The sequence below is a fragment of the Gorilla gorilla genome, chromosome 11 (assembly GCF_029281585.2).
Source record: "Gorilla gorilla gorilla isolate KB3781 chromosome 11, NHGRI_mGorGor1-v2.1_pri, whole genome shotgun sequence".
In the NCBI taxonomy this organism is placed as follows: domain Eukaryota; kingdom Metazoa; phylum Chordata; class Mammalia; order Primates; family Hominidae; genus Gorilla; species Gorilla gorilla.
In genome coordinates this window covers 140,740,006-140,765,649 of record NC_073235.2, presented here as the reverse complement: position 1 = coordinate 140,765,649, position 25,644 = coordinate 140,740,006, and the positions used below count along the sequence as shown (strand labels likewise).

General features: G+C 45.2%; 1 protein-coding gene across 5 annotated transcripts in view; it reads right to left on the bottom strand.

The window, feature by feature from the left end:
• The window catches only part of SCLY (selenocysteine lyase), a 41,904-nt gene extending 16,511 nt beyond the window's left edge, over positions 1–25,393 (bottom strand). The window contains exons 1-6 of one of the 5 annotated variants that reach the window (XM_019022425.4): positions 25,374–25,393; positions 18,250–18,362; positions 14,543–14,643; positions 13,225–13,405; positions 1,064–1,191; positions 691–855 (exon numbers count right to left, since the gene is read on the bottom strand). In XM_019022425.4, coding sequence (XP_018877970.3) covers positions 691–855; positions 1,064–1,191; positions 13,225–13,405; positions 14,543–14,643; positions 18,250–18,352 — 678 coding nt within the window. In that variant the 5' untranslated portion in view covers positions 18,353–18,362; positions 25,374–25,393. Of the gene's footprint in view, positions 1–690; positions 856–1,063; positions 1,192–13,224; positions 13,406–14,542; positions 14,644–18,249; positions 18,363–20,849; positions 21,534–21,571; positions 21,760–25,373 lie in introns of those variants that run through there. The other 4 variants (XM_031008535.3, XM_055379881.2, XM_055379879.2 and 1 more) reach the window with 4 other exon arrangements.
• Positions 25,394–25,644: the final 251 nt, after the last annotated feature.

Sequence of the window (25,644 nt, the reverse complement as noted above, 5' to 3'; positions counted from 1 at the left end):
AGAGAGGGGTTGGAACCAGCGGTTGGCCAGGGCTTTTCCTGCAAATGATTCCATGTTTCCAACTGACACAATGCAGAACTCTGGAGTGCCAGTGTCAGGCCAGCATAGACACTCCTTTGGAAACCAGCTGAGGACTGTGCTTCAAAGTTGAGTACTAAAAATATCTCGGGCCCTGGTAAGCTGCCAGAAAGATGTGCAAAATTTTCAGAAGAGTCTTCACTGTTAACTATTTCCCCCATATTCCCACCTTAAAGATAGCTGCAAAGTTTTTGCTGAGGAGCCGCATCTGAAATCACATTAGAGAAAGCAACGATTTCCTGTCCCTACATCTTCCACCCCACACCCTCTGCATATGCTCTGTCCGCTACAGAGACACTCGCTGCCTGGCCGAACCCCCTGCCTTACTCTCCCTGAGATCTCGACGTCTCCTCCCCTAGCTTGGTCTACCGCCCCCACCCTGCCCCATGTGGGCTGGGCACCCCCATCATCCCTGCCATGGCATTCGCCCTGGCATGCTGGCCATGTGGGGCTCCCCTCTTAAAGCTCCTGAGGACAGGGATCCCATGTTGCTCCTTGCAGTGCCCCCAAGGCCTGGCTCACGGTGGGCAGTGAGGCTTACGGACCGAGGAGTAAACAGCCACCTGCGCAGCAGGCTCTGCCCACAGAGGCAGGAAGCCTCTGCAGACGTACCTTGTGCCCCACGATTGTAAGGAAGTCCACGCCCAGGTCCTCCACATCCACGCGCTGCTTCCCCAAGGCCTGTGCAGCATCCGTGTGCAAGAGGATGGGAGGCAGCCCAGCTGCCACCCGTTCCTGGTTCAGGGCTTTAATGCGCTGACTGATTTCAGGGACAGGCTGACGGGGAAAGGAAACAGTTGAGTATGTTGCTCCGATCTGATGAAAACTGAATGACAGAAATCAGGAGTAGTGAGCACAGGCCAAATGTTATCAAAGTGAACAGAGAAACGGGAGAGGCCAGAGCTGGGAAACCTGAAACGCCATGAGTCTAAGCCGCTGTTCTTCCCCATGAGCTCTCCTTAAAGAGAAACAAAGGCCGACTCACCATGACAATGCCAGTCTCATTGTTGGCCAGCATGATGGTCACGAGGCGTGTGGTCGGGCGGACTGCTGCGAGGATGTCGTCCACCTCTGCCTGCCCACTCACCTTGGACACCGGGACAAAGGTGACCGCTGGGAAACAAACATGAGTACCGAACTGAGCTGCACAAATTGATTCCTCTCAAAACTGCGTTCCAACAGAGCTTAACAGTTTTCTACAACTATAAAAGTAAATTGTTGTCCAAGTTCAGAAGACTATAAAGAAGAATATAAGCTGGCCCAGAGTCACTGTCAGGTGCTTCAGTGTGAACGTGTCTTTAACGTGGCTGCAGTGAGTAAATCTGTGTCGTGGAATCTGTGTGCCTTTCTGCTTCTACGGAGACGGAAGAGGAAGCGGCAACAGGGATGCAGGCTCTTGCTTTTGGGGAGGGTCCTAGTGCACAGCACTTCACTGCCATGCATTAGGCACCGAGCCAGCGCTGATGAAGCCACTCCTACGCGCCAGGCGCTGACTGTCCCGGGCACTGAGAGTCTCATTACTGCAGATGGAAAACGAGCAGAGGGGACTACATTGTTTAGCTTTAATGCTTTGAGTTTAAAATGGTGAAAAACAAATGTATCCACTGCCCGCTCAGGATCCTACTGAAATGAAAGAGAAAACAGCTACTTCTCCGACTAAGAATCAAATCAAAACACCACCAACAAAGGGTATCTGGCCAGGCGCAGTGGCTCACTTTGGGAGGCCGAGGTGGGTGGACTGCTTGAGCCCAGGGGTTCAAGACCAGCCTGGGCAACATAGGGAGATCACACCACTGCACTCCAGCCTGGGTGACACAGTAACACACTGTCTCAAATAAAAGGGGTTGGGGTGGGGTATGTGGACTAGGAATTTTGAGGAGTCCCTAAAATGTAGCAAGATGATGGCATTAGATTAACAGGGAAAAGAACACTTAAAGGCCAATCTGAAAGGATCCAGTGGCCACCCAAGTTCAGGGTGGACAGCGGGAAGCGCAGGGCACGGGCCAGCTACCGAGGCCGGCAGAGGACAGCTTCCCAATGTCCGAGCACTCCCTGCTCCCGTACACCAAGTCAGCGGCAGAGGCGCTGGCCTCAGACTGAGACAGCACCACACGCCCAGAGAGGGCGGGCACAAGGTGGGCTCCCAGGATGGGGGAAGGATCTAGAAAAGGGGGAGGAGCTTGAGGCATCTGCTAGGGAACTCAGAGGAGCAAAGCAAAGGCAGCTCCGTCCAGGGAAGTCACAGAGAAAAGTGGGTGGGGTCCACCCGGCTTGCCGGGCTCCACTGCCACCACCTTATGCAGAGCCCACCGTGGGCCTTCCCTTCCTGGGAGACACCTCCTGGGGAAACGCATTGAGAACTGGAGATGAGCCATCCCTAGCCCCTACATCAAAAAACGAAATGCTTCATCCATCCACAGGAACAATCCAGGATCCCCAAGCCTGAGGAAGAACCAGGATGAACAGGTAAATGACTGATTCTAGATCACACAGAAGCAATCCCAGGAACAGGAAAACTAAAAAAATTCTAACTGGTATCTTCAGTGTGTGGAAAAGCAGGAAAAAAGGCAAGCGATAAAAACTGCCTATCACTGTACTTAAAGAGATAAAGAAAAGTATGATGACAATGGCTCATCAAATAGAGAGTCCTCAAGATAAATGAGAGAGAAATTATGAAAAAGAACCAAAAGGAAATCCTGGAGTTGGAAAGTACAACCGATGTGAAGAATTCACTGGAGGGGCTCCAGAGTATATTGGAACTGGCAGAAAATACATTTAGTCAACATGAAGGTAGATTTACAGAGATTATGAAATCCAAATATAAGACAGGAAAAACATGAGAAAGATAAACAGAGCCTCAGAGAAATGTGGGACACCATAAGGCACCAAATAGGGAAAACAGGAGTAGCAGAAGGGCAGGCGCAAGAGAAAGGGGCAGAAAATGTCTCTGAAAAATAATGGCTGAAAACATCTCAAATGTAATGGAAAACACTAATCTACATACCTAAGAGGCTCAGTGAATTCTGGGTAGGATAAAACACAAAGACATTCACTCCCAGACACATGATAATGAAAATGTTGAAAGCCAAAGAGAGAGAAACTATCTCGCAATCAGCAAAAGAGATTCCGTCTCAAAAAAGTAAAGGAAAAAAAGGGCAGTGTAACTGTATATTGCTTCTCTTAACTGATTTAAAAGCAACTGTATAAAATAACATGTATATAATTATTTTGTTAGGGCTATAACACACACTATTTCATAATAGCACAAAGGAGGTGGGAGGGAGCAGAATTGTCTATTAAGGAAAGGACACCAGATGATAATTCAGATCCATGGAACAAATGAAGATAATGTGAAAAGGCAACTAAGAAGATTACTCAAGCAAAATCTATAAACATATACTTGCTCCTTCTTCCCTTAGCTTCCTTAAAAGACATGAAATTGGCCAGGTGCAGTGGCTCATGCCTGTAAGCACTTTGGGAGGCCAAGGCAGGAGGATCACTTGAGCCCAGGAGTTCAAGACCAGCCTGGGCAACAGAAGGACACCTTATCTGCATAAAAAATAAAAAATTAGCCGGTGCGATGGGATATGCCTGTAGTCCCAGCTACTAGGGCAGCTGAGGTGGAAGGATCACTTGAGCCTGGGAGGTTGAGGCTGTAGTGAGTTGTGATTGTGACACCAAACTCCAGCCTGGGTGACAGGGTGGAATCTTGTCAAAAAAAAAAAAAAAAGAAAAAGAAAGAAGGAAGGAAGGAAGGAAGGAAAGAAAGAAAAGACAGGAAATTAACTACAATGATATTTGTGGCTGGCTGCAGTGGCTCACGCCTGTAATCCCAGCATTTTGGGAGGCCAAGGTGGGCAGATCACTTGAGGCCAGGAGTTCAAGATCAGCCTGGCCAACATGGAGAAACCCTGTTTCTACTAAAAATACAACAATTAGATGGGCCTGATTGCACACGCCTGTAATTTCAGCTGCTTGGGAGGCTGAGGCATGAGAATCACTTGAACCTGGAAGGTGGAGGTTGCAGTGAGCCAAGATTGCACCACTGCACTCCAGCTTGGGTGACAGAGCAAGACTCTGTCTCCAAAAAAAAAAAAAAAAAAAAAAAAAGATATTTGTAACAATGCACTGTTGAGTTTGTAACATATATAGATGTAATACCCATAACAACAAAAGCACAAAAAAGAAGAAGGAACAGAACTGTATAGGAGTAACATTTCTACATCTTACTGGAATTAAATTAGTATAAATCTGAAGTAAATACTGGTAAGTTTATATATAAATAGTAAGCCCTTGATAACCACTAAGGAAATAACTAATTTAAAAAGTGAAAAAAGCACTAAAGAATTTTGATGTTAAACTAGAAAATATTCGTTAATGCAAAAGAAAACAGTAAAGGGGGAAAAGAGAACAAAAAATATATGAGACATCTAGGAAACAAAAAGTGAAAATAGGTGGTACTCCAACTATGTCAATAGTAACATTAAGTGTGAATGATTAAACAATCTAATAAAAAGGCAGAGGCTGTCAGACTAGATTTAAAAAGAACTGGCCAGGTGCAGTGGCTCAAGCCTGTAATCCTAGCACTTTGGGAGGCCAAGGTAGATGGATCACCTGAGATCAGGAGTTCAAGGTCAGCCTGGCCAACATGGTGAAACCCCGTCTCTACTAAAAATACAAAAATTAGCCAGCCATGGTGGCGGGTGCCTGTAGTACCAGCTACTCGGGTGGCTGAGGCAGGAGAATAGCTTGAACCTGGGAGGCGTAGGTGGCAGTGAGCCAAGATCGTGCCACTGCACTCCATAGCCTGGGCAACAGAGCGAGATTCCGTCTAAAAAAAAAAAAAAGAGAGAATCTACAGGAGACCCATGTGTCTTGTTCAGGGATCTTGGGATGGGCCTAGTTAACCTTCCCCAAAGGTGACTTTTCCCTTTTCGTATTGTTCACATCAAAGATAAGTCTTAGATGCTGTGTGATGTTCAAGCAGTTTATTCTGGCAGTGCTCTGACAAGATAGCTAGCAGGAGCAGGCAGGTGGCAAGGGTCAGATACATTCAGGTATCAGATGACTGCCTGGCCGGGAAAGTCTCTGTCCAGAGAACATTCTCAGAGTTTTGGGGATTCTTCCCCTTTCTTATCTTGTATTTAGTCCAGGTCAGTTACCAGGTTTTTCTTCCATAAGGGAGTTAAGCTATTTTGGTAAGGGTAAGCTTTGTATTTATGGTTTATGAGAGTTCCATCTATGCTGAGGTGGCCTTACCTCCTGGAAATTCCCAAGCCAGGGTTGGAAATCCCTAGACCATGTTGCATCATACTGCTAATTGACACATAGTGTCAGCCCTGCAAGATGTTTGCATGGGCCTTACGGCTATCATTAATCTTATAGCCACAATATGTCTCTTACAGTGTATTACAACATGTCAGATTTAAAGACAGAAATGGATTAAAAGTACAAGGATGGAAAAAGATATTTATGCTAGCAGCAACCATAAGACAGTTGGAATGACTATACTTACATAAAATAAAAGGGACTTAAAAAGTTACCAGTGATATAGTTGGACATTTTATAATGATAAAAGAACGAGTTCATCCATAATATATAACAAATATAAATGTATGTGCACCTAACAATAGAGCACCAAAATACACGAAGCAAAAACTGACAGGTTTGAAGGGAGAAACTGATTAATAGTGTGATCAACTATTAATCAGACCACTGATTAATAATACTGGGATCATTCAAAATCACATTTTAAATAATGGATACAACAACTAGGCAGAATTTTAACAAGGGAACAGAAGACTTGAATAACACTACAAATTAAGTAGACCTAACAGACATCTGCAAGACACTCCACCCAACAACAGCAGAATATACATTATCCTCCAGTGCACTTGACATATACTCTAGGATAGACTATATGGCTAGGCCACAAAATAAAAAAAATTAAAGAATTTAAATCAAAGTATTTTCTAGCTCTTATGGAAGAAAATTAGAAATCATTAGCAGAAAGAAATCTTAGAGATTAAAAAACATATGGAAATTAAACAATACACTCTTAAATATCTAATCGTCATAGAAAAAAAAACCACAAGGGAGACTAGAAAATACTTTGAGATGAATGAAAATGAAGACACAACATACTAAAACATGTGGAATGTAGTTAAAGCAGTGCTTAGAGGGAAATTTATATCTTTAAATGCCTACATTAAAAAAGAAAAAACGTCTGGGTGTGGTGGCTCACACCTGTAATCCCAGCACTTTTGGAGGCCAAGGTGGGTGGTCACTTGAGGTCAGGAGTTCGAGACAAGCCCAGCCAACATGGCAAAACCCCGTCTCTATTAAAAATACAAAAATTAGCCAGATGTGGTGGTGCATGTCTGTAATCCCAGTTACTTGGGAGGTTGAGGCACAAGAACTGCTAAAATCTGGGAGGTGGAGGTTGCAGTAAGCTGAGATTGTGTCACCACACTTCAGCCTGGGCAATAAGACTCTGTCTCAAAAAAAAAAAAAAAATTACAAATCATAACTAATCTTCCACCTTAAGGCACTATAAAAAAAAAAAGGAAGAAACCAAACCTAAAACAAGTAGAAAGAAAGAACCCATTTATGCCTAGTGTTCCATTATTGGAACGCTAAGCTTGTGGGAGTTATTTATATCCTACTGCTCAAGGTTATTGCCAAGGTCTGATTTTTCACACAAAAAAACTTGCAACCTCCGGCATAAATGGGTTAATAAAGGTTAGTGTAGAAGTTAATAAAATAGAGACTACAAAAATAACACAGGAAAATCAAAAGTTAGTTCTTTAAAAAGAGTTTTTAAAAAGATAAATCTTTAGCTAAATTGATCAAGAAAGAGAAAAAGAATAAAATTACTAAAATCATGAATGAAAGGGATCTATAAATCTTACAGAAATAAAAAAGGATTACCAGAGACTACTATAAACAATGGTATGCCAATAAAATTAGATAACAAATGAAATGCACAAATTCCTAGAAGGACACAAACAACTGAAAATGACTCAAAAGAGATAAGAGCCTGAACAAACCTATAAAAAGTAAAGAGACTGAATCAGTAACTTAAAAATTCTCCACAGAGAGAAGTCCAGGCCCAGATGTTGTCATTGGCAAACTCTATCAAATATTTAAAGATGAATTAAAACCAAGTCTTCACAAACCCTTCCAAAAAACAGAACAGGAGGGAACACTTCCCATGATTTATATGGGGCAAATTTTACCCTGACACTAAACTAGACAAAGACACCACAAGAAAACTACAGACTAACACCTCTTATGAATATTGACAGAAAAATCTTCAGCAAAATACTAGTGAACCAAATCTAAAAACATATGAAAAGGATTAAAGGTTTAACATCCAAAAATTAGTTAAGGTAATACAACATTACAACCAGAATAAAGAACAAAAACCCACATGATCACCTCAATAAATGGATTTAACAAAATCCAACACCCCTTTCATGATAAAAACACCCAACAAACCAAGCACAGAAGGGAACTTCCTCATCCTGATAAAGGCCATCTATAAAAAACCCACAGCTAACATTATATGAAATTATGAAAGAATGAATGCCTTCCCTTACAATCACTAGCAAGATAAAGATATCCACCTTGGCCACTTCTATTCAACATTGTACAGGAGGTCCTAGTCAAGGCAATTAGACAAGAAAGTAAAATTAAAGAAATACAAGTTGGACAACAAGAAGTAAAACTATCTCTAGCTGTAGATGATATGACCCTCTATATAGAAAATCCTCAGGAATCCATTAAAAAACCAACTGAAACTAACAATTAGGCCACGCATGGTGGCTCACGCCTGTAATCCCAGCACTTTGAAAGGCCAAAGTCGGGGGGATCACCTGAGGTCAGGAATTCAAGACCAGCCTGACCAACATGGTGAAACCCCATCTCTACTAAAAATACAAAATTAGCCGGGCATGGTGGCACATGCCTATAATCCCAGCTACTTGGGAGGCTGAGGCAGGAGAATCGCTTGAACCCAGGAGGCAGAGGTTGCAGTGAGCCAAGATTACTCCATTGCACTCCAGCCTGGACAACAAGAGCAAAAGTGCCTCAAAAAAACAAAACAAAACTAAACTAAACTAAACTAACAATTAAAACTAATAAATTCAGCAAAGTTGCAGAACACAAGAGTAACATACAAACTCAACTGTACAGTTGACCCTTGAACAATGTGAGGGTTAGGGATGTGGACCCCTCAGGTAGTCGAAAATTTGTGTCTAACTTTTGACTCCCCAAAAACTTTTTTTTTTTTTTTTGAGATGGAGTCTTGCTCTGTTGCTCAGGCCGGAGTGTGGTGACACTATCTCAGTTCACTACAGCCTCCGCCTTCCGGGTTCAAGTGATTCTCCTGCCTCAGCCTCCCAAGTAGCTGGGATTACAGGTATGTGCCACCACTCACGGCTAATTTTGTATATTTAGTAGAGATGGGGTTTTGCCATGTTGGTCAAGCTGGTCTCGAACTCCTGACCTCAAGTGATCCGTTCCCCTCTTCACCTCCCAAACTGCTGGGATTACAGATGTGAGACACCACACCCAGCCAGCTCCCCGCAAACTTAACCAACAAATAACCTACTGTTGACTAGAAGCCTTACTGATAACGTAAGCAGTTGATTAACACATATTTTGTATATTATATATTATATGCTATATTCTCACAATAAAGTAAGCTAGAGAAAAAATACTAAGAAAATCATAAGGAATAAAAATATATTTACTATTAATTAAGTGGAAGATCATCATAAAGGTCTTCATCTTCATCATCTTCACATTGAGTAGGCTGAGGAGGAGGAAGAAGAAGAGGGGTTGATCTTGATGTCACAGAGACAGTAGAGATAGGAGAAAATCCACATATAAGTAGACCCACAGAGTTCAAACCCATGCTGTTCAAGGGTCAACTACATTTACATACATTAGCAATGAACAATCCAAAAATGAAATAAGAAAACAATTCCATCTACAATAGTATCAAGAGAATAAAACACTTAAGGATAAATTTAACAGAAGTGCAAAAACTTAATCCTGAAAACTGCAAAAATTGCTGGAAGAAATTAAAGTAAATATAAAGACATCACATGTTCATGGATTGGAAAACAATATGGTTATGGTAGCAATACTGACCAAATTCATCTACAGATTCAATTCAATCCCTATCAAACTCCTAGCTAGATTTTTGCAGAAATTAACAAGCTGATCCTAAAATTCTTTTGAGATGTCAACAGATGCAGAATAGCCAAAACAATATTAAAAAATAACAAATTTGGAGAACTCCTACTTCCCTATTTCAAAACTTACTACAAACTACAGTAATCATAACAGTTTGGTACCAATCTAAGAACAGAAATACAGGTAAATGGAATAGAGTTGACAGTCAAGAAATAAACCCTCACATATTATGGTCAACTGATTTTCAATAAGGGTGCCAAGACCATCCATGGAAGAAGAGTCTTTTCAACAAATGTGCTGGAACAACTGGAAGTCCACATGCAAAAAAAGTAAATTTGGACTCCTCCCTCACACCGCACACAAAATTAACTCAAAATGTACCACAGATTTAAATGTAAGAGCTAAAACTATAAAACTCTTAGAAGAAAATATGAGTACATTTTCATGACCTTGGGTAGGACAAAATCTTCTTAGACATGACACAAGGAACAACAACAACAACAAAAATAGACTTCATCAAAATGAAAAGCTTCTGTTCTTCAAAGGATACCATGAGAGCAAGAGCAAACCCACAGAATGAGAGAAAATATTTACAAATCATCTATCTGACAAGGGACTTGTATCAGGCATATATAAAGAACTCTTACAACTCAATAAAAAGACAAGTCATCCAATTAAAATAGGAGCAAGGACTTAATAGACATCTTTCCAAAGAAGATATATACAAATGGCCAATGAGTACATGAAAGATGCTCAACACTACTGGCCATCAGGGAATTGTAAATCAAAACCAAAATGAGATACCACTTTACACCTACTAGGCTGGCAATAATCAAAAAGACAGATAACAAATGTCAGCAAAGACATGGAGGAACTGGAACCCTGTGACACTGCAAATAGGAGTACTAAGTGGTGCGGCTACTTTGGAAAACAAAGCTTAAGGTTAAACAGTTACCTAACATTTGTCAGATAGTTACCACATGACCCAGCAATCTCACTCAAGTATAAACCCAAAAGAAATAAAAACATACCAATACACTAAAACATACGCACAAATGTCACATTAGTCGTAACAGCCAACAAATGGAAACAACCTAAATGTCTATCAACTGACAGACAAATAAAATGTGGTACAGATAGACAATGAAATGTTGTTCATCTGTAGAAAATGAATTAAATACATGTTACAACATGGGTGAACCTTGAAAACATTATGTTAAATGGAAGAAGCCCATCAAAAAGAGCACGTTGTAAGATTCCATTCATAGGGGAGTCTAGAATAGGGAAATCTGTAGAGACAGAAAGTAGATGAGTGGTTGCCTAGAGTTGAGGGAAATGAAGATTTACAGTTAACTGGTACAAGGTTTCTTTTGGGGCTGGCGAGAATTTTCTATAACTGAAAATTATAGAAAAATTTTCTATAACTGAAAATTATAGAAAAATTTTCTATAACTGAAAAATATAGTGGTGATGGCTGCACAACCTGGTGAGCACACTAAAAACTGCTGAACTGTACACTTTAAGTGGATGAATGATAGCTCATTAAAGCCGATACACAAGAAATCCACTGGGATGCGTGGAGACAGAGGGAGTGCGAGGAAGGCTTATGAAGGTCCAAGTCCTCATTTTTACATTGAGGATGCTTGTGTTGATAAACCAAGAACTGGGGGTTAGGTTTTTAAGTCATTTAGCTTAAACTGGAAGTGGTTAAAATGATAATATCCACAAGAAAAACTCAAGGCAAACCGTAACAGTGGTTGCCGCTGCAGAGGTTTAGGAGCAGCAGGAGAATGACTTTTGTTTTTTTGTTTTGGAGACAGTGTCTCACCCTGTCGCCCAGGCTGCAGTGCAGTGGCACGATTTTGGCTCACTGCAACCTCTCCCTCTCAGGTTCAAGTGATTCTCCTCCTTAGCCTCCCGAGTAGCCGGGATTATAGGTGCCCACCACCACGCCCGGCTAAATTTTTTTGTATTTTTAGTAGAGACGGGGTTGCTATGTTGGCCAGGCTGGTCTCAAATTCCTGACCTCAAGTGATCTGTCCGCCTCGGCCTCCCAAAGTGCTGGGATGACAGGCGTGAGCCACCGTGCCCTGGCAGACTTTTTACTTTATACTTTTCTATAATATTTTAACTATTTCCATCACATGCATGTCTATACATTTTTTTAAATTGTACAATTTTAAACAAAAGGTTAATTAATTATAACAGTAACTAATAATGATGTATACTAAGTTGCCCTTCTCTGTATTGGTAAGATAGGGAAAAAAAGGTACCAGAGGCTGGGCTCTGGCCAGGCTCAGGTGGCTCACACCTGTAATCCCAGCAATTTGGGAGGCCAAGGCACGCAGATTACCTGAGGTCAGGAGTTCAAGAGCAGCCTGGTCAACATGGTGAAACCCCATCTCTATTAAAAATATAAAAATCAGCCGGGCATGGTGGCGTGTGCCTGTAATCCCAGCTACTCAGGAGGCTGAAGCAGGAGAATTGCTTGAACCTGGGAGGCAGGGGCTGCAGTGAACTGAGATCACACCACTGTACATCAGCCTGGGCAACAGAGTGAGACTCCATCTCAAAGAAAAAAAAAAAAAGTACCAAAAACTAACAGTACTTAAATAAGAAAATTAGATTTTTTTAAGTGGTAAAAAATTAAATCTTGGGATCTAAATCCTTCATGTGAATATGTTTACCTATGGGCAAGCATTCAAGTAAGACCACAAACAGAATGTTATAAATTTTTTTTTTCCCCTGAGATGGAGTCTTGCTGTCTCCCAGGCTGGAGTACAATGGATCTTGGCTCACTGCAATCTCCATCTCCAGGGTCCAAGTGATTCTCCTGCCTCAACCTCCCCAGAAGCTGGAACTACAGGCACGTACCACCATGACTGGCTAATTTTTGTATTTTTAGTAGAGATGGGGTTTCACCATGTTGGCCAGGCTGGTCTCGAACTCCTGACCTCAAGTGATCCACCCGCCTCCACCTCCCAAAGTGCTAGGATTACAAGGCTTGAGCCACTGCGCCCAGCCAAAAAATTTTTTTTTCAAAAAAGGCTTCATAGTCAAACCAAGCAGTTTGGCCACAGTCCCTCAATCTTTAAGATAAAAATATTTTCTTTTTATTCACCTGCAGGTTTCCAGACAGATTACACAAGAAAACTCAGGCTGAGAAGAAAATCTGTCTCAAGGATAGTGTTGATTAATTGGCTGCCCCATTTTTACAAGTTAATGGTCTACACCTGGTGAACATGTCACTCCCTTTTGGGACTTCCTATGACTCTGTGGCTCTGTCCGTGCTGTGTGACAGCCACAAGGCCACTGCTGCTGCAGTGAGCCTCCTCCTCCCTGAGGGCCCCTGCGCCTCCTGCCGCACTTGGGCACCACCTCACTCCGCTTCTCCACACACAGCAGGAGGCCTCGCGTCATGGGTGCTGAGATCAGGTGCGGCAGCTCGCTTATTCCAGGCTTCACACCTGAAGTTTAGGTCTATTTGATCCTTTTCTTTCATGTGAGAGGAGAGTGGGAGCTGAGATTTTATGATGAAAACCAAATAATGACAAGCATCATTTGCCTATTTGCAGGCGTACTATTTAAAGGTTAAATGTTTATTACATGCAAGTTTCAAATATCACTCAGTTATACAAATGGCTAGTTCTACATATTCATTCTCAATGAACTTCCTAAGGGAAAGTTTGGCCACACTTGCCAACCCCCTTGTGGCAGCTGGCCTCTGCACCGAGAGGGGCAGCCAGGGAGCCCAGTGCAGTGAGGGGCAACTATTCACCAAGGTGCCAGGGCCTGCCTCCTCATCAGAACCAGTGAGTTACAGTGAGTGGCACACTGAATCTACATCTCTGCAGCGGATCCCGGGCTCTGCTCGCAGGCCACTTCCCGCCTCGCAGCTGGAGCTCAGCAGGCTGGTCCCAGGGCCACCCTGCACTCACTCACCTGCCACCTGTTCTTCCACCAGGTGCTCCAGGGGCAGCCGGACGGAGTCGTGCTCCACCGAGGAAGTAATGAAATGGGGCTCGGCCCCCTTCACTGGGCTGTGGTGCCCACCCGTGGGTCCCTTTGAGGTCTGGTTTGCGTGGAAATGTTTCACCACAGAATGGATTACTAAATTATTTGACTGCAGAGATACAGCAAAAAAAGCATTTACAAAAACTGTGCTGAGGTAAGGGTCAGAGCAACAATTTCTGTTACTTAATTTCTTTTGTGGCTAACATCAAAAAAGCTTCAAAGAAATTCAACTTCCTGAGTCGGACCTTTTGAAAGATTTGGGGTTTTCCAACATTCAAAAACATGAGATTCATTTCCAGTCAATCATGTCTGTTTTATAGTTAAGCAATATTATTAATTTTTAAGAATTTATATAAATGTATTGGTATAAGTGCAGTGTGGTTATATGCATAGAATATTATGAATTTTTAAATTTTATAAATCTGCCATAAAGAGTATTTTGTCCAGCCACCCACTATTGGTGGGAGTATAAATTGGTACAACCTCTACTGTGGGCCATTTATCACATCTACCAAATGAGCCCCGTGACCCAGCAATTCTAGTTCTTGGACTTTTTTCCTACAGCTACATTCACAGTGAAACAAAATAGTGTGTATAAAGGTTATTTATTAAGTGCAGCACTGTTTGTTACAGCAAAACCTTAGAAAGTCCTTAAATATCTATCAATTAGGGATGAAAAGGACTGATTCCAGGGCAACAATGACAGGGAAACCTTTATGGAAATAACAATGCAAAGCAGGTTACTTTACATATTACATTACAAAAATCCTATCGGCTACCTGGAATTTACTTAAAGGATATATACTAATTATCTCGAGCTAGTATGCAATATAGCAAGACCACACATTACTCTTTCTTTCTTTCTGAGACAGGGTCTCACTCTCTTGCCCAGGATGGAGTGCAACAGCGTGATCATAGCTCACTGCAGCCTTGAATTCCTGGGTTCAAATGATTCTGCCACCTCAGCTTCCCTAGTAGCTGGGACTACAGGTGTACACCACCACGCCCAGCTAATTTTTTTTTTCTCTGTAGAGATGGACTTTCCGTATGTTGCTCAGGGAGGTCGCAAACTCCTGGGCTCAACCAACCCTCCTGCCTTGGCCTCCCAGAGTACTGGGATTACAGGCATGAGCCACCACACTTGGCCTACTCTTTCTTTAAATGAAAATGTAGCAAAAGGGAATCACTTTCTGTGTATTTTATTATAACTTACAGTTAACAGAATGTGAGTGTTCAGAAGCTTTACCTCAGTGCCCCCGGAAGTGAAGATTATATCTTGAGGTTTCCCCCCTATCATCTTCGCGAGGCTTTCCCGAGCTGCATTTATAATATCCTTGGCCTTTCTTCCTTGAGGGACCAAAAAGGAAATTCATTAACATTGCTTCACCAAGCTCAATCAACGCATCTAAAAGGACAACCAAATACAAAGGAATAAGAGGTCTGCGTGGGCCGTTCTAAGACAAAACCTGGCCCCTTAATGTGAGCACAGCAAAATGCTACAACCTAGACACAACCCGGCAAAGCGGCGGCCGAGACAGCAGCGAACCAGGGACCAAACTGAGAGTTATTAACTCCATGAGACCCAGAAACAAGTAAGGGAGTCTGGCTAAGAACCTGGACGTCCCCCAAGATGTGGCTTTCTTCTTACTGGATGCTAGAGGGAGGGCAGCTGTGGCCATCTGCCTTGCTTCCCATTCATCAAGAGAGGAGAATGAAAGGATGGAATGAGTTGCAAACAACAAAAATAAGCAAAAACAGAACTCATGACTCCTCAACACGAAGTCCAGTGCCATATCTCATTTTGCATGTCGCCCACAGGGTACCTGGGCTACAAAGGTTACTGTCTCAGGGACACACCTGCTTTCAAACAGGGCTATGCATCCGGCCATCACCCAGTTTCACTGGCTAGAAGGAAAACACAGCAACCATGCTTGATGGGGCAAAGAAGGAAAGGCTCTGGCATGGGAATGCCGAAAGTTTCCGTGACCATTCTTAAGTGTACACACCAGGAGTCCCCAAACTTTTTTGACCATTCGGTCTTATTTAAAAAAAAAAAAAAATTGAGCAGGCACCACTAAAACATATACTATTACAAAACATCATAAAAAAGAGAAATATAAAAAGCTGAGGTAAAATAAATACGCAAAGTAATTCTGCTGCTCCTTAACGCTACTGTATAGATGTCAGTTTTAGTAGTAGTTTCCTAAACACCTAAGTGGTGTTTAGGAAAACTCCATCATTTTTCTTGGTGACACTAAAAGTCACCGTAATAAACTGTCACCCTCACTCTCAGCCTTCCCTCTCTCAGTGATAATGGTTTGGCTGTGTCCCCACCCAAATCTCATCTTGAATTGTAGCTCCCATAATTCCCACGTCATCAGAGGGACCCGGTGGGAGGCAACTGAATCATGGCGGCAGGTCTTTCCCATGCTAGTCTCGTGATAGTGAATCAGTCTCATGAAATCTGATGGTTTTATAAAGGGGAGCTCCCCTGCACACACACTCTTCTCTGCTGCCACGTAAGACGTGACTTTGCTCCTCTTTCACCTTCCTCCGTGATTGTGGGGCCTCCCCAGCCATGGGAAACTGTGAGTCAATTAAACCTCTTTCCTTTATAAATTACCCAGTCTCAGGTACATCTTTATTAGCAGCATGAGAACAGACTAATACACTCAGGAAATGGCAACTCCATCCCTCAGCAGCCCAGGGCAAAAGCGTGCGCTCTTTCCCTTTTCATTCCCTGCCGATTAATCCACCAGCAAATGCTGTAGGCTTTGTGTTCAAAAGATGTTCCAAACCTGACTCTGCCTCTCCACCGCCCAGCCACCAACCAAGCCAAGGCCACTGCTGTGATGTTCTCCTAGCAGGCCCCAACCAGGGTCCATTCTCCACATAGTGGACAAAGTAATGCCTCGAAAACCCAAATACATTTTGGGCACTGTGCTTCATCCCTCTCCCAACAGGGTGCTGAGTACACAGCTGGTGCTCAGTCAGTGCTGCTTACGTCAGTGGTTTCCAAAACCCCAAGGCCCTCTCAGGAGGTCCACAAAGTCAAAACTGTTTTCATGATGATACTAAGAGAAGAACCGCCTTTTTCACGCTCCTTTTCTCACAGGTATATGGTGAAGCTTCCAGAGGCTTCCGTCACTATGATGTGACTGCAGTGGGCTGGACGGGGAGGTCTGAGCGCCAGCTATCGTCCAGCAACAGGCAGTAAAGAGACTTCCACATGCACAACAGTGCAACGCTCACTAGGTTTCTTCTGTTTTGCCGAAGATAGTTTATTTTTCATAAAAATTCATGAATGCTGAGCTTATTTTCAGGGTTTTTGTTTGTTTTGCTATTATAAGCAAGACTGTGATAAATATCTTAGGTATGTAAAATCCCCACATCCTCAACATATTCCTTAAAATAAATTTCCCTCAAAGGCTTTAGATAATATTTAGGCTGGGCATCGTGGCTCACACCTGTAATCCCAGCACTGTGGGAGGCCGAGGTGGGTGGATCACAAGGTCAGGAGTTCAAGACCAGCCTGGCCAAGATGGTGAAACCCCGTCTCTACTAAAAATACAAAAATTAGCCAGGCATGGTGGCGCGTGCCTCTAGTCCCAGCTACTTGGGAGGCTGAGGCAGAAGAATCGTTTGAATCCGGGAGGCGGAGGTTGCAGTGACCCGAGATTGCACCACTGCACTCCAGCCTGGGCGAGAGCGAGACTCAATCTCAAAATGATAATAATAATAATAATAATATTTAAATATTATTAAATAATGTTTAAATAACAATATTGTGAAAATAATTAAACCACTCTATAAATTGATTTTTTTTCTTTTGCATTTCTATCTGAGTAGCAACAGAAAGTGAACTGCAACACTTTTGAGTTTATGGTTCTTAATTTGTGGAAACAAAGGCTATCAAGGAAACCTAAAAGCCACTGCCAGGCTTCATTCAGGTCCGGAACATGATTTCTCCCTGAGAGCGATTCCCAGACTTTTTCATGAGACAATGCCTGTCATCGGCATTTAATTATTCTCCATATTTTCAAGTTTAATACGTCAGAAATTTCAATTTTACTAGAGGAGAGACTGGATACAAGGCAATGTGCAGAAGATTAGCCAGAATAGACCAACAAATAAGCCAACAAATAAGTTAATGAATGACTAGTATCTGAGCTGAAGGGCTTTGTTATTAAGTTGCCGTGAAAAGTTTAATAAGCAAGTGGATACGAGGTTTACAGGTTTATCAAACCTATAAATTGTACGCAAGTGTTACTAAATCGTATGGCCTGGCAACATTCTGTTTGAAGTTAATTTAGTTCATCATCATCCACAGTTAACACAGTTTATCTTAATTATCCCTCATAAACATGAAATAAGAAAGGTAAGACTTTAGCTTGCTCATCTGTCTGAAAAACAGAATGTAACTCTGTCATATAACTGACTTGAAGCAAATTCTTCTCCAAAACCTCCAATTTAATGCTCTACATTACAATAAGAATAAATTGGAAACAAATAAGAATATTCATAACTAAAGTAATTAATGAAAAAGTAATTTTCATCTTTAAAAAGGGCCAGGAGTATATGTTATCCTGATGACCTAAAAGACATATTTTGCAAATTCTGTAAGGATTGAGTGAGCTAGATCTGTGAAGTGCTCCACAGGTACTGACTGCTACTTCAGGGAACTCTCAGTAGACACCTTTCTCATCTGGGAAAGGGTGACAGGACAGCATGTTAAAGATTAAACATTAAAGGTTAAAGATTACAGTATCGACAAGGCTCAGCTTACAAATGGGGACTTCCCAGAAAAGAAACTATCAAAAATTACAGCTAAAGAATTGCAGCTAACAGAAACCTATTCAAAACAAAGCCGTCACGTGTGGGTGTGCAATTTCTCTAAGAGCGCCCCATCCCCATTATCTCCCATCAGTGAACACGTGCATCTTCTAGAATTACCTGCTGAATACGGGCTGCTGGGATTTCCCCAGGCTTCCCACATGGCCTCGGTCATGGCCTGGATAACTTCTGGCTCCAGGGGAGTCGTTGCATTATAGTCCATATAAACTTTCCTGAAGGAAAGAAAGCAAAGACACCCATTAAGGAAAAGGAGATGGCATATGGGAAATATGGCTGCTCTGTGTCTATCCCATTGGCAGGAGCAAATAATGTCAAGGGCATGGTGGTCCTCTGCATAAGCACTGCAGGCATCCACAAGCTGCACTTGGGAATCTACAGATCTGCACTACTTATGGAAAATGTATGCATAATTTCTAATACTCTAGTTTTTGTCAATTTCTTTTATAATTGATAGGACTTGGATTTTCATTTCGGTTTTCAAAATTTCTTTCTAGCAAGGCGCAGTGGATTGTGCCTGTAGTCCCAGCCACAGGGGAGGCTGAGGCGGAATGACCTCTTGAGGCCAGAAGTTTGAGGCTGCAGTGAGCTATGATGGTGCCTATGAATAGCCACTGCACTCCAGCCTGGGCAACACAGCCAGACCCAGTCTCTAATAACAAACACTCTTTCTACCCCTTGGTAGGATTAATGGTCTGTTGGGCCCAGATTACCCATCTGACTGCTGTAAAGGGCAGATCACTGGCCTCTTCCTTATGGAAGGAGGGGAACAGCTGCACATTCCCAAGGGAACTTTCCTGTCTGCTGTTTTAACTTCATCAGAGGTTCGCCTTATTTCCCCACACCCATTTTTGCGATGGCCTGTGGGGCTCCTGGTGACCTGGGCTTCTCCCTGGGGCAGGTGAACTTTGGCTCCAGACCTTGCACTTTCAGTTTCTTTGCCCAGAAAGACTACATGCCCTGCCCCCACCTTACTTTTTTAGGTCTTTGTTCCAACTTAGTCCTCTTGTGAGACCCCCTGCCCCGCAGCTCTGCTTAAAACTACAGCTGGCTGGGCGCGGTGGCTCAAGCCTATAATCCCAGCACTTTGGGAGGTCAAGGCAGGTGGATCACTTGAGGTTAGGAGTTTGAGACCAGCCTGGCCAACATGGTGAAACTCCATCTCTACTAAAAATGCAAACATTAGCCCTACTAGGGAGGCTGGGGCAGGAGAATTGCTTGAACCCAGAAGGCAGAGGTTGCTGTGAGCCGAGATCATGCCACTGCACTCTAGCCTGGGCAACAGAGTGAGAGTCCGTCTCAAAACAAAAACAAAAACAAAAACAAAACAAATAAACCCACAAAACTGCAGCCACCTATGTCCCTCCCTCCCCAGCCTCCAGGTCCCCTTCCCGCCTTCCTTTCTGGGCAGCATCATCATCTGACATACTAGACTTGTTCCCTTACTGTCTACCTTAATAGAGTAACAGAAGTATGGCTCCATGGGCATGGGGGCTCTGTTTTTCTCACTGCCCTGTCACCAATGTTGAAGCCCATGGTTGCCACACAACAGGGGCCTGATTTTTATAAGATGACAAAATAAATGCCACAGAAAGTACAAATTCCCTGAAAGATCCCTAAGTAAAATTTATCTGTATATCTTTTTACTAATATCCAAAACCTTCGAAAGCCTTTAGAAAAATGTGTAGTAGTAGTCCTGCCTGATATTAATTTATCTAGTTTTTAAATAAACAGTGCTTACACCAATCCACATGAAAACCCAGATACAATGACTAACTATGGCTGTTAAGCCACTGAGTGTGGACAGAATGTGCATTAGTTGTAATGAAGCATCTTTTCTGTTCAAAATCACTCAACAGGCTGTGCCCTGTGGCTCACGCCTGTAATCCCGGCACCTTGGGAGGCCAAGGCGGGCAGATCACCTGAGGTCAGGAGTTCAAGGTCAGCCTGGCCAACATGGCGAAACCCCATCTCTACTAAAAATACAATAAAATTAGCTGGACGTGGTGGCACGTGCCTGTAATCCCAGCTACTTGGGAGGCTGAGACAGGAGAATCGTTTGAACCTGGGCAGTGGATGTTGCAGTGAGCCAAGACTGCGTCACTGCACTCCAGCCCGGGTGACAGAGTGAGACTCCATCTCAATTAAAAAAAAAAAAAAATTACTCAATAGGTACAAGGCTTTGACAAGTTTGACTCGCCATCCTTTACCACTCTGGTACTAGTATTAATAGTCCTAGGAATCCCCCAGCCAGGCTTGACTTTGCATGTGTCCTTAAATCTGTTTTTCTTTCCTATAAATAAGCATCCAAAGTACCTTAGGCTAGCTAGTGTTTGTTGAGCGACTATAGCTCTTCAATCTGCTGCTGGGCTGAACAAATCTATTTTGTTCAGATTAATACTTTACACATTCCTTTGCTTCATTATTTGCTGCTTCCTTAAAATGCTATCAGTATTGGATGAGCAGGCTCAACTTTGTTAGCTTCATAACCAAAAAATAAAAAATCTTGGGAATCTCGCTCCACTGATTCCCTAGGGGATATTTTCCCAGATCCCTTCACTTTGTTCCAACCAAGGTAGAATGCCAAATGTGTGTGCTTTAGGCCTGGACCCCCTCATATGCTAAGCATGGGTAGCGAATGAGCTCACAAAAAGGAAAAAGAGGGGTCTGAAAAGAAGACACACAAACCAGAAAATGCATACCCCTGCCTCCTGCTCTTCTCGGACTTAACTAGTATGGACACCACGTGCTCCGGGTCTCCGCGCTTCTCAGCGGTGGCCATCCCGTTTCCTGCAGCTGGGCCAGCAGTCTGGGAGAACCCTTGATTCCCTTTCACCTGCCCCAGTGCACCAGCTTCCTACCAACGCATCCGTTTCTGGGCGCACACCACATCTCTCTCCTAGGTTGTTACAAGATCCCCAACTGGCTTCCCGGCTTCCTCTCGTCCCGTGCCTACCCGCGCCCCTACTTTCTAGGAAGCAGCCAGAAGGACTCCTTCAAAACACTTAAATTGCATCGCCCCGTGATCAACTTCCGAGGCCCCACAAGGCTCCGAATGAACCCCAAAGTTCTTCCCGGGCTCAGGGGCTCTGCCGGTTCACCTCCGGCAAGTCCCCTGCCCTTCGCATCTGCTGTGCCCTCTTCCTGGCAGGCTCTGCTTCCCCAGAACCTGCAAACCTCACCCCTGGAAGTCACTCGGGTTTCGGCCCCAAAGTCACCCCTCCGTGGGCCCTTGCGGGGCCACAGCTCGCACCCGCTCCTCCTCGAAGCTCGCATCCCTGACTTAGGCCGACCTCGCGGACATCCCCGCGCGGGACGCCCCACGCGAGAGCGGCCACAGGCCGGCAGCCCCCTTCGTCCTCCCGCGCGGGACAATCGGCGACAGGCGCCCGCCGCTCCCCGGCCCTGCCCTGAAGGCGCGCACCTCTCCGGCGAGTTGTGTTTCCCGCAGCCGCTGGGCTGACTCGCCGCGGGTGCCGGCGCATCCCTCCCCGGCGCCACAGCCGCCTCCATCCCCGCCCCACTGCTGCCGGGGCTCCAGCCTCCTTCCCGCGGAGCGCCAGGGGCCCAGAGCGCCGGTGAGGAGGCGGGGCCGCGACGCCCGAGCGCGTCCGGATTGGCTGAGCGAAGCACCCCCAGCCAATCCACCCGCTTCAGAGGGCCGCCGAGCCCCCAGCGGGGAGGCGGGGCTGCGCTGGGTCAGGTGACGGGTGGGGGCGGGGCCTAGCGCGTCAGAGAGCTTCCCGGGAACTGGGCGAGAGGAGCCGCGTCTCCTAGGCCGGCGGATCCCCGCACTTTCACTTCCGGGGGAGCCCCGTGACCTTCGCTGTCTGGGGCAGGGCCGCCATCGGGCCGTGGCCGATTGGTCGGCGTAAGAGCAGGCGGGGCCCGAGCTGGACCTGAGGAGCAGAGGCGTCTGGGCAGTCCTGCGGGTGCCTCCCTCTAGCCGCATGAGCGCGGGACCGTGCACTCCGGGAGAGCTGGGGCCGCGCGGCCTTGTTCGCCGCGAACCCTCGAGGGGAAGTGCCGGGACCACGGCAGCAGGGCCAGGGCCCCGGGGGTCTCCCGCAGGCCACCCTGGACAGTGATGAGAAGGTCCGCTGGACCTGCGCGTCCGTTAGTCGGAGCGGCTCCATAGGGGACCCGGATGGCGTGAAGTTAAGAGTCACGCATCGAGGATGGACTTGAGGGGATCTGGAGTAGAGGATGGGAGGGCATTGAGAAAATAGGGCCAGAGATGAGGGACTCTAAGTGGGCGTGGAAACGCAGGAAAGATTAATTCAAGATCTGTTTAGGCCGTTAAATAGGAATTGGGGCATGAGGGACAGGAAGGAAGCAAGGATTAGACAAGTGACTGGGAAGATGTTAGTGCCTTTATCTGGGTAAGAGAGAACACGGGAGGGGGAAAGATGATGGGTTGAGCTTTGGACATGTTGAGTTGTCTGTGAGACAGTCACAAGTGTAAACATCCACCAATGGTTGGTGTCCCGCCAACCATTAAGAAAAGTCAGTTGTGAAAGTGGTAAAAATGAGCAAAAATCCCTGAACTCTCACGAAGCCATCCTACCGTCACTTTTTTTGTTTTTTGGTTTTTTTTTTTTTTTTGGCATAATAGTGTCTACCTTTAATTGAGCCTTGAACTATGCCAGGCAGTGTTCTAGGTATTTTTCGTGTGTTCACTAATTTAATCTTGATGATTAACCCAGTCTGGTAGGTATTTATGTATGAGGAATCCAAGATACAGAAAGGCATCTTGCCCAAGTTCACACGAGTAGTGGCTGGAGCCAAAATTCGGTTTCAAGCATGCTTTGCCAAGAGGTTGAATTTTAATTGGCTTTTCATGGGCTTTCTCTATTTTGTGTCCTGTTGGGGTCCAGAATAACTTGGCTTTTCCAGCACAGCAAATCTGCACATTTCTGGACTCATTCTCTCTCATTCTTCCCTATAAACGCAGCTCATTTCTTGCCAAATGCAGCCAATAGCAAAGGGCCCACCAACATTTAAGAAGCAAATGGATGCACAGGAGCATGAGAACAGTCAAAAGAGGAGGAAAGGAAAGGGAATTGAGAAGGAATGTCAAAAAAGTCAAGAAGACAGATAATAGTGTAAAGTGTGGCCGAGAGGCAATCCGAAGTCTACTGTGCGTAACAATTAGGAGGCACTGATAAACTAGCGAGAGAAGTCTCAGTCATGGGAGAGGCATGGAAGTTAGAATGCAAAGATGGGATATGAAAAAATGAAGAACGCATTCAACTCTTAAAACGGTTGAGAAAGGAGGAATTAAAATGGCGTATAAGATTACAGGCAAGCTGGGCGCGGTGCTTCACCCCTGTAATCCTAGCACTTTGAAAGGCTGAGGTGGGCGGATCACCTAAGGTCAGGGGTTCGAGACCAGCCTGGCCAACATGGCAAAACTCCGTCTCTACTAAAAATACAAAAATTAGCCGACTGTGGTGGTGCATGCTTGTAATCCCAGCTACTGGGGAGGCTGAGGCAAGAGAATCACTTGAACCTGGGAGGTGGAGGTTACACAGTGAAGCTGAAACCATGCCACTGCACTCCAGCCTGGGCGACAGAGTGAGACTCCGTCTCAAAAAAAAAAAAAAAAAAAAGATTAAGAGCAAATAGAGACTGAACATGTTCATAGGCTAAAGGGAGGTAGCTAACAGGACATGCAAGAAAGAGGAGCCAAAGTCCTGGAGGAGACGATAGGGGATGAAGTTAAGAGTAAAGGTGGCTAGGGAAGTTGATAGGCATGGGGAGAATTCATTCTCTAAATCTGTTTGGAAGGCTGTAAGGATAGGAGCCCAAGGACAATGGACAAGGTGACGATTCATCCCAAGCACTCCTTGGGCCAGTTAGGCAGCAATAAGGTTTGTGTTTCCAGGTGAACATAGTGAGTGTAGTGGTGGAGTCAGACAAGATAGTGTCCAACATGGCTGGTGATACCCCGAAAGAATTGAGTACAAACATACAGAAGCCCAGGTGCTGAGGTAGCCCAGCTGAAAACAGTTTAGGGTACAACATGCAGCAGCAGCTACCACCATTCCAAGTATACTGGTCACACATGCAACAGATGACCTACCAAGATCTCTCTAATACAAACACAAGTGCCCCATAGTGGCCAGACATTTGAGGAATGGCATCTCCATGAAGATAGTGAGAGGTGACAGTGTGCTGGCAGCCCTGGCAGCCCTGGCTCGCTCTGGGCACCTCCTCTGCCTGGGCTCCCACTTTGGCCGCACTTGAGGAGCCCTTCAGCCCACCGCTGCGCTGTGGGAGCCCCTTTCTGGGCTGGCCAGGGCCGGAGCCGGCTCCCTCAGCTTGCAGCGAGGTGTGGAGGGAGAGGCACGAGCGGGAACCGGGCCTGCGCGGGGCGCTTCTGGGCCAGCTGGAGTTCCGGGTGGGCGTGGGCTTGGCAGGCCCCGCACTCGGAGCGGCCGGCCGGCCCCGCCGGCCCCGGGCAATGAGGGGCTTAGCACCCGGGCCAGCGGCTGCAGAGGGTGTACTGGGTCCCCCAGCAGTGCCGGCCCACCTGCGCTGCGCTGGATTTCTCGCCGGGCCTTAGCTGCCTCCCCGTGGGGCAGGGCTCGGGACCTGCAGCCCGCCATGCCTGAACCTCCCCACTTCCATGGGCTCCTGCGCAGCCCGAGCCTCCCAGACGAGCGCTGCTCCCTACTCCAGGGCACCCAGTACCATCCACCGCCCAAGGGCTGCAGAGTGCAGGCGCAGGGCAAGAGGGACTGGCAGGCAGCTCCATCTGGGGCCACAGTGGGGGATCCACTGGGTGAAGCCAGCTGGACTCCTGAGTCTGGTGGGGACTTGGAGAACCTTTGTGTCTAGCTCAGGGATTGTAAACGCACCAATCAGCGCCCTGTCAAAACAGACCACAGGGCTCTCTGTAAAATGGACCAATCAGCAGGATGTGGGTAGGGCCAGAGAAGAGAATAAAAGCCCGCTGCTGGAGCCAGCAGTGGCAACCCACTCGGGTCCCTTCCACGCTGCGAAAGCTTTGTTCTTTCACTCTTTGCAATAAATCTTGCTGCTGCTCACTCTTTGGGTCCACACTGCCTTTATGAGCTGTAACACTCACCGCGAAGGTCCGCAGCTTCACTCCTGAGCCAGCCAGACCACAAACCCCACCAGAAGGAAGAAACTCCAAACACATCCGAACATCAGAAGGAACAAACTCTGGACACGCCGCCTTTAAGAACTGTAACACTCACCGCGAGGGTCCGCGGCTTCATTCTTGAAGTCAGTGAGACCAAGAACCCACCAATTCCGGACACAATAGCACATGCACCAAATAGAATTCTCACCTAAGGGAAAAAGTTTATAGGGCTATCAGAGTAGGTCTCCAATAAAGCAAGGTCTTGAGACAAATGGGTATTTTATTTAAAAAAAAAATAGGCTGTCATGAAACAAGAACAAACAGTGAAAAGAGATACTAGACATTAATAATTGAAGTTTAAAAACTCAATATGAGTTGTCAGGTGT